At 52.6% G+C, this 13,327-nt stretch overlaps 1 protein-coding gene across 1 annotated transcript in view; it reads right to left on the reverse strand.

The window, feature by feature from the left end:
• Window positions 1-4,871: 4,871 nt before the first annotated feature.
• Window positions 4,872-13,327, reverse strand: part of WHRN (whirlin) — a 156,124-nt gene continuing 147,668 nt past the window's right edge. The window contains exons 11-14 of the mRNA XM_019510287.1: window positions 12,287-12,866; window positions 7,641-7,819; window positions 6,827-6,949; window positions 4,872-5,970 (exon numbers count right to left, since the gene is read on the reverse strand). Coding sequence (XP_019365832.1) covers window positions 5,788-5,970; window positions 6,827-6,949; window positions 7,641-7,819; window positions 12,287-12,866 — 1,065 coding nt within the window. The 3' untranslated portion in view covers window positions 4,872-5,787. The remainder of the gene's footprint in view (window positions 5,971-6,826; window positions 6,950-7,640; window positions 7,820-12,286; window positions 12,867-13,327) is intronic.

Genomic DNA, 13,327 nt, shown 5'->3' on the forward strand with positions numbered 1-13,327 from the left:
TCAGAGTGATAGGGTGGGAGGATGCTGGTGTCCAGACACCTGCTGGGTGCAGCGTGCAATTGCGGCCTGCACCTGGTCAGGCGCTGCCCAGTCAAGTACCTGAGGAGGAGTCTTCCAAAAGCCAGTTCCCCCTAGCAGGAGGCAGCTGCCATGCACTGTTGTGAGCTCTGTGTGCCACCACCTGAGCTGGGAGAAAATGCCCCGAGTATGGAACCTGACTCCTACCTTGGACCCCCATAGGCATCCTGCATCCCAGGGCAATCCAGGTAAGAGGCCATGGAAGATGCAGCCTCTGAACAGACAGCTATCTGCACCGTGCGCCCCAGTGGCGTTCTGCTCTGATTCCCATTAGCTCCGGTGAGGAGAGGGCCCGGGGCACGCTGCTGAGCAGCTCCGATTCCATGCAGTAGGAGCCTGCGAGGAACACGCACTTGCCATTTATTGCCTACAGTGACTATCCCCCGATTCAGTCCCATCTGTAGGGTGAATTTGGTGCATCTGAGTTACATTTCAGACGGTGTTTCCCCTTCAGTTCTCCAGGGGATGGTGAGAGTGATGAAGCCTAACCACTAGATCACCAGGGAACTGCTATCAAGTGATAAGATCAAGTGAGATGGGGCATCTGAATCCCAATGCCTCCTGACCTGAGGCTTGCATATAGGATGTCTATCTGGATTAGGGGAGTAACCGATGCCTCAGACTAATGGCTCTGGGTGGGAGGATACTTCCCAGGGAGTAGAGCCCCACAGACTTGACAATTGTGTTCTGCTCAGTTGAATTTTGGAAGCTGAGTATTGAGCTTTTCCCAATTGAATTGGGAACTAATTTGACCTTGATAAAGATTTCTTTTTTTAGGTTCTGCAGGGGGTACTTGCTGGGTCTGGCAAACCTCACTTCCAGCAGCTTTTAGGAGTGCCAATTGACCACATTAGCACCAAGCCAAAACGAATCCTTCTCTTCCGAGTATCCCTTCTTCATGTGGGCAGAGGTTGTGGTCACCATGGGGCTGCTGAGGGATCATGAACAGGAGGCAGCTTTGTCTGCACCATCAGGGGAGGTGATTATGAGACTGTTTCTCTGTTAAGGAGTGGCCCACGCTATGGGAAAGTTTAAGGCCCCTTGATGTAGGAAGTGGTGAATTAATCACTTGTGTAGAAAGAACACTTTGCGTGTACATCAGGCGCAGCTCCAAGCAGGTCTGGACTGCTTATACACAGCAACCCTGCTCCAGAGCCTAGCTACTGGAGGGAAAACACAGCTAGGAGCACAATGTGTGACTGACTATACCCCTGGTTTCCAAAACAAAAGTGTCTACATACCTGGTGATGCCTCTCTGCCAGGGGAAATGAGCCATGAATTGGGATCACACGTTCCAGCCGGTAGAGGGTGCATTGTGCCAAGCAATGAATGGGAACATGGCGTGCTAATCGCTGTTCCCAGCCTGGCACATCAACAGGGAGGCGGAGAATACAGGACTTTGCAGATCAGCAGGATGGGAGGGGCAGACGGGGTACAGCAGATCCTGCTTTGGAAGGCCCCCTTCATACCTGCCTGCAGTGAAAACCTAATCTGAAAGCTGCTGTAGAGAAAAAGAAGCTGCCTGGATATGTCACGAGCAATGAACTGCTCCATCCAGTGGAAAAGTTAAGGACTGATGCTCTGGCAACTCCACATGGGCTGGGGGCATTTTAAAGTATGGTCTTGAGTACTCCAGGTTGGAGAGTACAGGAGTCTTGGGGCCACAGCAGGTGCTGCCTGTCCCTGTGGCTGCTAAGGCTGTTGCTGGAAGCTAGTGCTTTGCCCTGTTGTCACAGGTTTCTGGAGTCCCTGCCTGAGCCAGGGCTGAGGTGTTGTGGATGAGGAGTCTGGACTCCCATTTCACCCCTTCTGCTCAAGGTGGTGGCCCACCAGCAGGGCAGGGTTGGACCTGCTCTTGCTGCCACTGCCTGGTTGTATCTGCTCAGAAGGGCTTCAGTCTCCAGGCTGGCAGCAATTCTGGCTGTGGCCTCCAGGCTCTGCATCCTCTGGCTCTGAATCTGTGCAGCTGGCTGTGATGCAAACTCATGTTTTTAAATCTCAGTTTGGTTCCCCCTTGTACTAACTGCCCTGGAGTCTAAGCAATGGGTCTAGGATGGGCAGTGTCAAGGCAAGCTTCCCCCATTTGGGCACAGCCTGAAGGGAAGCACCTCTGTTGACCCAATAAGGAGAAGAGAAATCTCCTGCGCAACTAATCCTTGGCCACTTTGCTAAGAGCATCACCCAAGGGACCATGTCTGCCTGTCTGAGGATAGTTCTGGAGATATGGACACTGGTCTGAGAACAGGTCATCACTGATCCCCAAACAGCTAGACAATGATGCAAAAAGTGTGCAGATTGGCTCTGATTCCCGGGCCAGGTGATATGCAGCTCCTGCCATCTCTGAGGGTGCTGTGAGCTTTGTGCCTTCCTAGCAGCTTCATTCATAGCTCTTCCTAAAGGAGCAACCTGTTTCCTCCTGGGGATCTCAAGTGCCTTCTCTGCTCCCAACAGGGGCACTGGTGCGCTTTTTCTGGGTTTCCTCAGAGAATGTACCATTTCTGGAGTGCACAAGAGGGCCCAACTTCCCACTCCTCTTCTCAAGATCTGTGAGATTCAGACTCAGGAGGGACTACTTAAGTAGAAGGCAAAGTAGATTTGCACATTATAGACTAATTATATATACTATCTGTATTGGGCTCTGAATATCTATATGTATATAGCCCAGGCTTTGTAAGCTGGGAGCTTACCGCATCAGAGACTGTGAAAGAATGTGCACAGACTCGTGTATAGAAAGGAGAGAGATTTGAATACAAAGATAGAAAAGGGATGGGGATAGTGCTAGGCAATGACCATGGCACACGTAGGTATCAGACTAACATGGCCAACGATGTCTCAAGACCTATTCAAGCCAATGTGGGACTCCCAGCAAAGCCAGGTGTATTCCTTTCCTTTGCTCCCCATCAAGGCCCAAGAGTGTGATGATCTCCTCTCTCCCCACAGCACACCTGCCCTGCCTGAAGGGGAGGATATGGCTGAGGAGGGGCCTAAGGGCAGTGCATGGAAGCAAGGAAACCAAGGAAGAGGCCAACTTTTGGCAGGCCCCGGATGGGAATGTCTTGGTTCCTTGAAGGCTCAAGATTTCTCCCCAAGGAGCCTGAGTGGCCCAGATCCTGCTGGAATTTCAGCCTACCCCTGGACAGGTGGTGCCCTGGGGCAGGGCGGTGGTAGTCAAGTGGCGTGTGAGTATTCCTCTATACCCAGGCCTGGTAACAGCCTGATACAGAGAGCAGGTTGCAGCCACCCGCTATTGTCTGAGAGCCTCAGTGCAGATGCACAGTCCCTGAGCCAACCCAGGTTCATACAAGGCTGCCCTATCATCATCTTGTCCCCACAGGCTAGCTGTGACTAGCACTGACTCAACACTTCACGATGGGCAATCCCCAGCTTCAAATTACTAACCCCTGTCTTGTCCCTAGGGGCAGAAATTAGGTTTCAGCCTGGGCTGCTGGCCTGAGAGAAGAGAGCACCATTGTTCTCTTGTGCAGGAACTAACCCATTTCCAAGTGGGCTTTACAGGGTCTCAGGAGTTGAACAGAAACAGGTCATTCATAAGCCTGTTACACTTCTGTGTACACATCATCACTCAGGCACAGCAAGGGACATTGGTATCTGCACAGGGCTACAACACAGAGTGCTATGTGCAGAGCACAGGGAAGGGAACACGTGCAGTATGCATGACCCTGTGATCAATGCTTGGGGAGTGTATACACCCTGCACACACACACTGCATGCAGCGTATGTGCTCCACCTGTATACGCATGCTGTACACATGTGGCTTCATGTCCCCTGTGCATATGCCCCCGCCCAGACACATGCACTGAATGTGATATACATTGCATGTTTTGCATGCATGCACACACACACGAAGGAGATGCTGGGGGTGGGTGTACACAAACATCAGGTCAGGTTTTCCACATGTTCTTCCCATGGGCTGCCTACTCCAAGTTACCTGACAGGTGAAGCTGCGGTGAGGACGGGGTGATGTGGCACAGATTCCAAGTCCTGAATTGCTACTAGAGTCGGGGGTGGTGGGGGGAGGGTTGGTTTTTATTTTTAAGTTTTAAGGAAATTTTTTTGTGTTCCAAGCCAAATCAGCAAAATCAATTCCAAATCTGTGAGTCATTCAAGAACCATATGTGGCCATACTACTGGCAAACATCCTCCACCCAACCTGGGGCTTCAGACGCTTCCAAATCATTTGGAAGACATCCTACATGCTGGCCCAAGCCTTGCAGCTTGGGGTTTGGATGCCCCTGAGTTTTGCATGCCTTCAACTGTATGGCCACAGAAGCAAGCTAGGGAGGAATCTCCCATTTCCAGGTTCTGCAGCCAGAAGGGAGCAGAGTGCTCCTCAAGCCTAAACTCCTGTGTAGCAAAGCCCATGGGCACTCCCTGAACAGCTTCCCATTCAACCTAGGGCAGGGCAGTTAAGGAAAGCATTAACACGGTCAGCAATGATGAATCCGCCGTAATGTTGGGCTGCTCCTCCAGTAGTCAGTCACTTTCTCACTTAAGGGTTACAGCCGCATTTTGTGTTTGAATGCATCCAGCGTTTGCTCCTCGTCAGCTGCTCTCGTTCTGTCTCTGTCCAAGTGAATCACCATCTGTTACCTGATTTCCGCTCCCTCCATACGTCCTTACAGGCTGGGATAAAGAGCCTGTTACCTGATTTGTGATAATCTAAGAAAACACTTAGACTGGTTGAACGTCCAGAGCAATGATGCCAGCTCATAGTGTTGTTCCCCTCACCCCTGCATCCATGATCAGGAGAGATACCCACAAGCTCTCTGCTGTTTTCTAACCTGTTTGATTTATTGAAAAATTAAAAGCACAAGCTCTTTATATATATATATAAATACAATGATGTCGCCAGCAATTTACAAGGCATCTGTTACTGTCTGTACATGGTGGGGCATAGGGCTCAGCACCTTGACTGGGCTCCTGCCATGTCCCTGCCACCCAGCCACAGAGGACAGACCCATGAGTGAACAACCCAAAAGATCCACAAAGATATTTCCCCACTGTGATGCCAGGGGACTCCCTGCACAGCATGTGTGGCACTAAGATTTCTGCAGGTCACCCAGCTGAGGGGCTGGGAAGGGAGCGGGGCAAAAAATAGGTCCCTCCCCCTTCAACCTGTATCCAGTCTACCAGGTGGGGATTTGCTGTGTGCAAAGGGAAGGCAGCTCTATGGGGGAATAAAAGAGGGGGTGGATGCACTCACAGAGCTGCTGGGACAGCCGAAGGTGGGTGAGCTCTTAGGGTGTGGATACCCCCACTGCCTGTCCCCGGGGAGGACGGGCAGGGAGAGACATCTGGAATATGGCTTAAACTGGGAAAGTGACCCAATGAGGCTCAATGCCCAGAGGGACCAGAGCAGGCAGCAAGCAGCCGGAGTTGGCCTCTCTGCCTTCCCGCCTGCTCCTTCTCTCACTGCTGTGTTGGTCTAAAGGCCATCTCCATCAGTCTCAGGCCCAGTGCATTCTGGGCTGAGCACCCCTGCTCTTGGCCCAGGGGATGCGTGTGCTGGCGGTGGGGATGGGGGGCTTGGGGGCGCGGTGCCGCTCTGTGGGGGAGTCTGGTGCTGTGCTGTTGCATGTGGGCACACGTACTAACACGCCTGTCTGTGCCCCCGAGACCCCGATTCTCCACTTGGCTCCCTCATGCTGCTGCCTGGTCAGCTTGGTGGGGAGGGGGTGCCGGAGCCCCTTAAAGTGCCATGTTGAACTCTGTGACCAGGAAGTCAATGTGGTCCTTTTCCTTCGTCTTAAAGGCCTCAGCAATGATGCGGGCAGCTTCCCGGTGCTCCTTCCCATGCAGTGTCGTGCCATTTACCTCCAGGATCACGTGACCCACCTTCAGCTTCCCACAGTTATGGGCAGAGCCTCCTCGCTGCAGCGAGTCAGAGAAAAGGAAGATCTCATATATTGGAGCACGTCTTCCCCTGCACATCCCCCCCATGCTTCATGAGGCCCCTAAGCCCAGAACTGAAATGCAGCCACCTTTGCCTAGAAAATTTTAGGACAGAGGGTTCCCCTTGCTCTGTCTGGCTTGGCTACTTAGACCAAGGTTTTTGAGGCCCAGACTCTCTCTCACTGTGTCTAGCTCCTGGCACAACAGCTCTCTAATCTCAGCTGGGCTCTTCAGGCATTACTGTAATCCGTGCAAGCGAGGACAACAGAGCTGGTCAAGTGGCCTTATGCCAGCAGGGGTTCATGCACATGCTGGGTACTGGCTACATGGGACATTGCTGCCATCTGCATTCAGCGGCTCATGTCCACCTGAATTCTCAGCTGTGATTACTTCTTAAATTGCAGCGAAAGGTTGTTCACATGGTCTCAGTCCCACTCCCCTCCTGAGTCGAGCACCGGACAGAGACGGGCCACAGTTCTGGCATTCCCCAGCTCTAGTGCAGTCATCTTCCAAATGCCAGTTGTCTATGGCAGATCCTATTACTCACACCCCTGTTTGCAACCCCATTGTTTCATTTGGGGGGCAGGGTGGCAATGTCCCTGCTAGCTACAGCCCCCGTCACTCCCCCCACCCAGGCATGTGAGACACAAATCCCCATGATGATGGGATGGGCTGGGAGGGCTGTTAGCCAGCCAGCTGCTCAGAGATGGCAGAGAGGGTGGGTTCTGGTTGCATCCCTATTAGAAGAGACTAGCTCTGCATCCTATGAGATCTCTCAGAGCTTGGATGGGGGTGGTGTCTGCACCGAGTTATCCCTGCTCTTGGCTTGCCCTACCTGTATGGTGACTATCCGGGGCAGAGGCTGCCGGGTGTTGGCTCCACCCTCGATGGCGATCCCCAAGGTGGGCGCGCTCTTTGCCACTCGAATCAGACACGATGTGGGCTCACGGAGGCCGGGCTGGAGTAGGGGAGATGCCAATGTGACTGATCAGGGCTGGGCCCCTTTTCTCCTTGCCCAGCACCAAGCCCAGCTCCCACCCAGCCAGGGCCCTCATAAGCCAATGGGACCCTACCCCATACAGGTTAACGCTTTCCTGGCTGAGAGCTGTGCCTGTACACGGCAGCTTGTAATGGCAGGAGCTCAGCCATGCCTCCATCTGTCTTCTCCGGCCTGCCTGGCCCAGCCCAGCCAGAGTGCGTGTTGTCTTGGCCAGGAAGCAGGGCGCTTGCTCTCTGCCTGGCCAACAAAGCCCTCCAGCCCTGTGGAGACTCCCAGCTGCAGAGGTCAGGTATCCTCAGCCCTGCTTTGTCAGTCTGATGCTCCCCCCCCAATGGGCAGAGGAGGAGGATGTTCTGCAGGCCCGCAGTGCTCTGTGCATCTCTGCTAGGTGGAGAACATCCCATGGCCACCAACCCTGCCATGTCCCAGGTTGCTTTAGGCAGGAAGGACCACTCTTGCCCTCTTTTGGCTGAGCCTGGCATTGCACCAGCCCCTTCATCTGCAGCCCAAGAGCTGGGAGGGTGCCAGCCCCTGTAGCTGTGGCACATGGCTCCGTTCCATGCAGCCTGCCCCTCTCCTCGGCACTAGGCTGGGGTAAAAACCCTGCCTGGGAGAGCCCTACTGGGTATCTGGGCCTCCCCGCTCTTACCGGTTTAGAGGTCCCTTCTGCTGTCCCATCACTCCTTGGTGCCTCCTTGGGGCTTCGGCTTTTCACAGAGACCTGCTGCCTTCCCCTGTCCTTGCCACTGGCCTCGACCTCACCAATATCCACGCCGCTGTCCTCGCTGAGTGTCTGTCCGCTGTCTGACAGCTGGGAGAGTGTGGAGGCTGGGGGGACAGCAGGACAGGGGCTGTTAGCTAGGGGGAGAGGGTAAGTGGTGGGCTCATATCCAGAGAGTCTCTTGCATGGAAAGCAGAGCTCTCAAGGGGTCTGCAAAGCAGCACTGATGCCACATGACTCTTCCCTAGGCTGCACAGCTAGGAAGGGAAGTGAATCCTTGTTTCTGGGTAGCTAGGAGGACTTGTGGGAAGACTCTGCAGCTGGGATGGTCCCTAACAAACCCCAGCCCCCATCAAGCTTCTAGGTCTGCCCTAGAGAGGTGTCCTAGGCTGTGAATACATTCAGGAGCAAGTGAAGACATGGGCGGCCCAGTATGGGTTGAGCACAGGGATCAACTGAACCAGGGCCCAGATCTTCAAGGGCTTTGGGGGTTGTAGCTTCCTTTGGAGCCAGAGGGAGCCAGGCACCAAAATACTTCTGAGAAGCTGGGTTGACAGGCCAAGTTTTCAGAAGAGCCAGAAGTCCATGATGAGGCCCAGGTTATGAGCATCATGCACGTTGGGTGCTGAGCACCTGTGAAAATTTGGCCCTATTTAGGACCAGAACTGGACCTGGATCCAACCCTGGGTGGGGGTAGGGGATAGATCCAGGTTTTCTTTTGAGGCCCAGCTACAGCACTGATCCAGTTTTGAAAGCCCATTCAGGTATAACCAGAGGGTCTGCTCTGCTATGTCCTGGAGCACAGACGGGGTTGCTTCATGGCTTCTTTTCTGTCTGCACCTCAGTGAAGCTCTGAGGGAGGCGGGCCAGATTCAGACTCTCCTTTGGCACTTTCTGGGAAGCAAAGCAAAGTGGAGGGAGTTTCATACTGTCGGGGCTGGAACCATGGGTGAGAAACAGTGGCCTCTGGTTTGCTGAGCTGTGCTTACATCGCTCACCCTTCATCTGGCAGTGCACCGAGCAGTTACCCAGCTTGCCCAGCATGTCAAGCAAACTGATTCAGAGCCATAATTTGCATATATTTGCATGACTATTATTGGCAAACAACAAACAAATGACTAACCCTTTGGGTATAAATCCTCACTAGGTATAAAACAGTGGCTTCAAATGCCCACACCCACTTCATCTTCCCTGCAGTGCCAGGGCTCAACAGAGGCCTCACCGTCTCTGGGCTACCACTGATGGGCCCTTTAGCATGGCACTGGGGAACCATGTCCCTCCAGTACACATGACTGCAGTACAAATACCTTGGTTTGAAATAGCTGGTACGTTGTGTGCAGCATTGGACTGCTCAGGGAGAAAGCCCTGTCTGGATGGGCTGGGGGACATTCAGTCCTCGCAGAGGGCTAGGTGTTGCATACACCATCAAAATAGTTATGATTTATGAGGCAGGGCTGAGTGAAGCCCTTAGCCCATTCCTGCAGACTGTTAAGGATATGCCACCTCTGCTTACAGTCTGACTCTGGGAACCTGCAATCCTGTCTGTCTGAGCAGTCAAAGCCCTGATCATGTCTAAACAGTCCTAGCACTGCTGTCACCTATTCTGGAGAGTCTCCATCCAGGAGTCCATCCATGCTAGTTCATTCATGTCTTTACACAGGAGCTAACTTCGCCTCAGAGAAGCAGAGCTCTGAGCATTTTCAAGAGCATTCACTGAAGGCAAACTATAGAGAAGAGGACTCCACGGACATCCCAGCGAGGTGCCCTGGGTGCTTCTTCATGCAATTACATACCAAGATACTGAGGTAAGTGACTGTCAGCTTCATGGCCCTTGTCCACCTTGCATGGGTAGTTCTACAGGACCTACCATATCCCAAAGTCTCATCAGGCAAGGGACCCACTATGGAATCTGGGGAGGGTTTCTGTGGGGAAATCTCTTCTTCCTCGAGAGAGACCTTTCCAGGGTATGCCAGAAGTCCATAAACCTCATGTGTGAAGTTCAGGGAGCTCAGGGAACTGGGAGAGAGTGCATGGATACTGGTTTGTGCAGGGAACAGGGCCATATCTGCATCATCCCAAAAGCCCCATCAACCAGAGAGCTACTGGGGGGACCTTTTGACAAATACACAGCCATGTGTGACTCCAGTTAGAGCTGCCATTGGGCTTGAATGGGGGGCTCAGAAATGACAAGCCAGGTCCTTCTCAACCAAGCTGTCCAGGATGCCAGGCAAGCTAGAGGCAGCACTGGCTGGAGGCTAAAGCACTTGGAGAGCTGGACTCTGAGTAAGACAGCGCCACTGATCTGCTCTGTGACGTTGGGTATGTCACTCAACCTCTTCTTCCCTTTTCTTTCCACCCCTTGTCTGTCTTGCCTACCACACTGTGACCTCTTACTACTGTGTGCATGTACAATGCCCACATAGTGGGGCCCTGATCTACCAATCTGATCTAATAATGATCAGAACAAGTGTAATGGGCCAGGAGGTTTCACTTGGGTTTGGAAGGGGATTTATCTGCATCTGATTGTGGCCATAAAACCTTTTAGAAATGCCTGCAGCTGCTCAGGTGTGGGACACTACACAGAACCAAACAGAACAGGACAAGCAAATCGCTTATCGCTCAGCCAGTGGCAAATTTGACAGCTGCAATGTGATGCTTGTGCCGCATGAGGGCAGCAGCTCCCTGCAGTGGGCTGGTTTGCAGAGCCTGGCACCCAAAGGACACTTGGGGTAGTCACAGGGGCTCTGCCTGGGGATGGTTAAGGTGGACACAGGAAAGCAATTGGGCATTTCCCTTCACTTCATCTCAGTAAACTGCTGCTGGGTGAACTCTAGGACAAGTTTTGGGCTGATTCCCATTCACATTAAAGCCACTTTACACAGCTCTGGGATGAAGTGGGCAATTACAGTACAAATCAGCCCCAAAGAATCAGGGACAAGTGACAGAGAACGTCAGGACTGGACTCGTGTCCAGGGACAGACTGCATCCTGGGGACACTGCAGCCCCTCAAGGCAGATAAAGGGAGATCTGAGGAGGAATCAGTTGAGTGCAGCCCAGCGTTGATCCACATGAGCCTATGTACGCCAAGATATGTATAACCTCTTTTATTTACCTCTTTGTTTCCTTCCTTTTCTCTTCCTGTCCCTCATCCTGCCCCCCCTCCCACTTAAAAGGGACATTACCCCGTTAAATCTGGCCTCCAAATGTACCTTGTACCGAACAAGCCTCTCTCTCAGCTGCCATCAGCTGAAACAGGCCCAGGGTTATTTCCTGCTTCCTTTACAATTCCATCAGAAACAGATTTTATTAACTAGCTCAGGAAAACCCCCCACAAGGGACCGGTTGTAATCAACTGCCTAACACAGCTTGGTCTTTAACTAAAGGTCAAATAACATTGTCTAGAAGAGGCTTTAAAGACTCAGCTGAAAGCAGGCAGGTAGGGTTGGACACACACCCTGCTGTGAGAGCGCTCTGCATGCTGAGCCTTCAAAGCAACAGCAGCTAGGGACTCCCAGACATCAGGAGAACGGCTTCAGAATCAGGAGAGTGAAACAAACCCTTTGGCTGGTTTAACTTGCTTCTGGGTTTCTGAGCCTTTCGGTTTCAAATTTTCAATCTTGTCTCCATAACACTGGAAAAGGCCAGACATTCACTTGAAATCACCCTGCAGCCAGCACGTAATCACAAGCCTCCAGGGCTGCCTGCAGACGTGCTGTGGGGCTGCTCTGACAGCACGTTGGGCAAGACTCGATTAATCAAATGAGCTTTAGTTCACGCACCCCCGCCACCATTTTGAAGCAGGGGGACACTGATACAAGAGACACTGCAGCACTTTAATTAGAGCGGCTCCAAGAGCTGGCACTCCGGTGTCTATCCCTGTGCGTACTGGATGCTGCCCAAACTCATCCCTTTTCTGAGGCTTAATTTAATTAACTAAGTCCATGAGCAGGGATGGGTCTGCAGATATAAGACTTGTCCTTCAAAGCCCTCCCTCCATAACTGGTTGCAACCTTTCCTTCCCTTCTAACTCTCTCATGTTTGAGGGGAAAACAAAGGATCTCCATTTCTTACAGCCCAGAATTCAACACCCCTGATCCAGCTGCCTGAATAAGGTGGAGATCTAGCTCTAGGCCTTCCCATCAGGCCGTCAGGCTTTCAAAGTAAAGATATTTTCTTTGAAAAATAAATGTATAAATATAAAGATATTTTCTTTAAAATTTTAGATGTACACCTTGCTGGGGTCATTAGATGTACACCTTGCTGGGGCCGTTTGACCCCAGTACTCTTTCCTGCCATGGCAGGGAGTCGGACTAGAAGATCTTCTCACGTCCCTTCCGACCCTAGAAACTATGAAACTATAATATTGGTATCAGCTCCCACTCTGAGATGCCTGCAGGTCACTTGCCCAGGACTGGTGGGAGGTTCCTGGGAAACAGACTAGCGTGGGGCTGGACACAAGACTGGACCTGCCAAGCTTCATTGCCATTGCCCAAATTAAGAGTGCCAAAGCCCCGTCACCGTTAGTGACCCTGCTGTGCCCCATGGCACTCAGTTCACGAGGAGAAGGCACCCACCTCTGGCTTGGGGCAGGGATCTCACTTCATTCACATCTGGCTCGCTGTTGGGTCGATGCACCTCCACCATGATGAAGTGCTGGTTGGCTGCAGACTGTGGGCTGCCCTTGTCTGGAGGAGGAGGGGCTGGGTGTGATGGTGGAGGAGGAGGGGAAGTGCTGTTGGCAGGACGGCTTTCGGGAGACGGGCTCTTCAACCTGGCTGGAGACTGAACTCTAGGGAAGGGACCTATTGGGTGCTGGTTGACCAAGGACAAACGGGCGTCCATTTGCCTCCTGGAGCTGGCAGTGGCAGAAGAAATGGTGGCGTAGATGGCGCTCAGGGACGAATCTTCGGTTGATGATGTGGCCCCAGAGGAAGCCAAGCTGGCTGCATCCTTTTCAGAGTGGCTGGGAGAAGGAGTTGGGTTTCGGGGGGCCATAAAGAAGAGGCCTGACTGAGAAGAATCAGAGGAAGGCCGCTTGAGCTTCTCTTTCGCTGCGTTTCTTTGCTGGGCTGTAGAAGAATCCAGTGCTTGAGGAACTGGTGGAGGCGGGGGCTTGAAGTTGGGTGGTTCCTCAGGGAAAGACGAAACATCATCCTGCCAGAAACCAGAACATCACAGCCTTTAAAGCCCATCATAGTACAGGAACCCTAAAGATTGGCATGTGGTACTTTGCTGCTCACAGCGCCCAGTGCGTCACCCAGACTGTGGACAACGGGGCTAGAAGTTACTTCCTGAATTAAAAAGCAACTAGATCATGCTCTAGAGCAGTGTTTCTCAGCCCGTGGGTCGCGGCTCAAAAGCGGGTTGCAAGAATATGCGAAAGTTTGTTATACAAACAAACTTGGATCAAGAAACTTTAAACATGGATTCTTCTTTAAAGGAGAAAAATGTGGGAAGCCGTGGCTTTTCCCTTGCAGACTGGCAGAGTTCCAGCCTGCGAGGGGCTGCTTGGGGCTCCTCCTGCCCCAAACAGCCACCCCTCCCTTACACCCTGGGGGGCTGGGCCCTGGGGGCAGCGGGTCAGGAGTGAGGAGCATTGGGTCACGATTGAACAC

The sequence above is a fragment of the Gavialis gangeticus genome, unplaced genomic scaffold, assembly GCF_001723915.1.
Source record: "Gavialis gangeticus isolate Ggan-Ray unplaced genomic scaffold, GavGan_comp1, whole genome shotgun sequence".
Taxonomy (NCBI): Eukaryota; Metazoa; Chordata; order Crocodylia; family Gavialidae; genus Gavialis; species Gavialis gangeticus.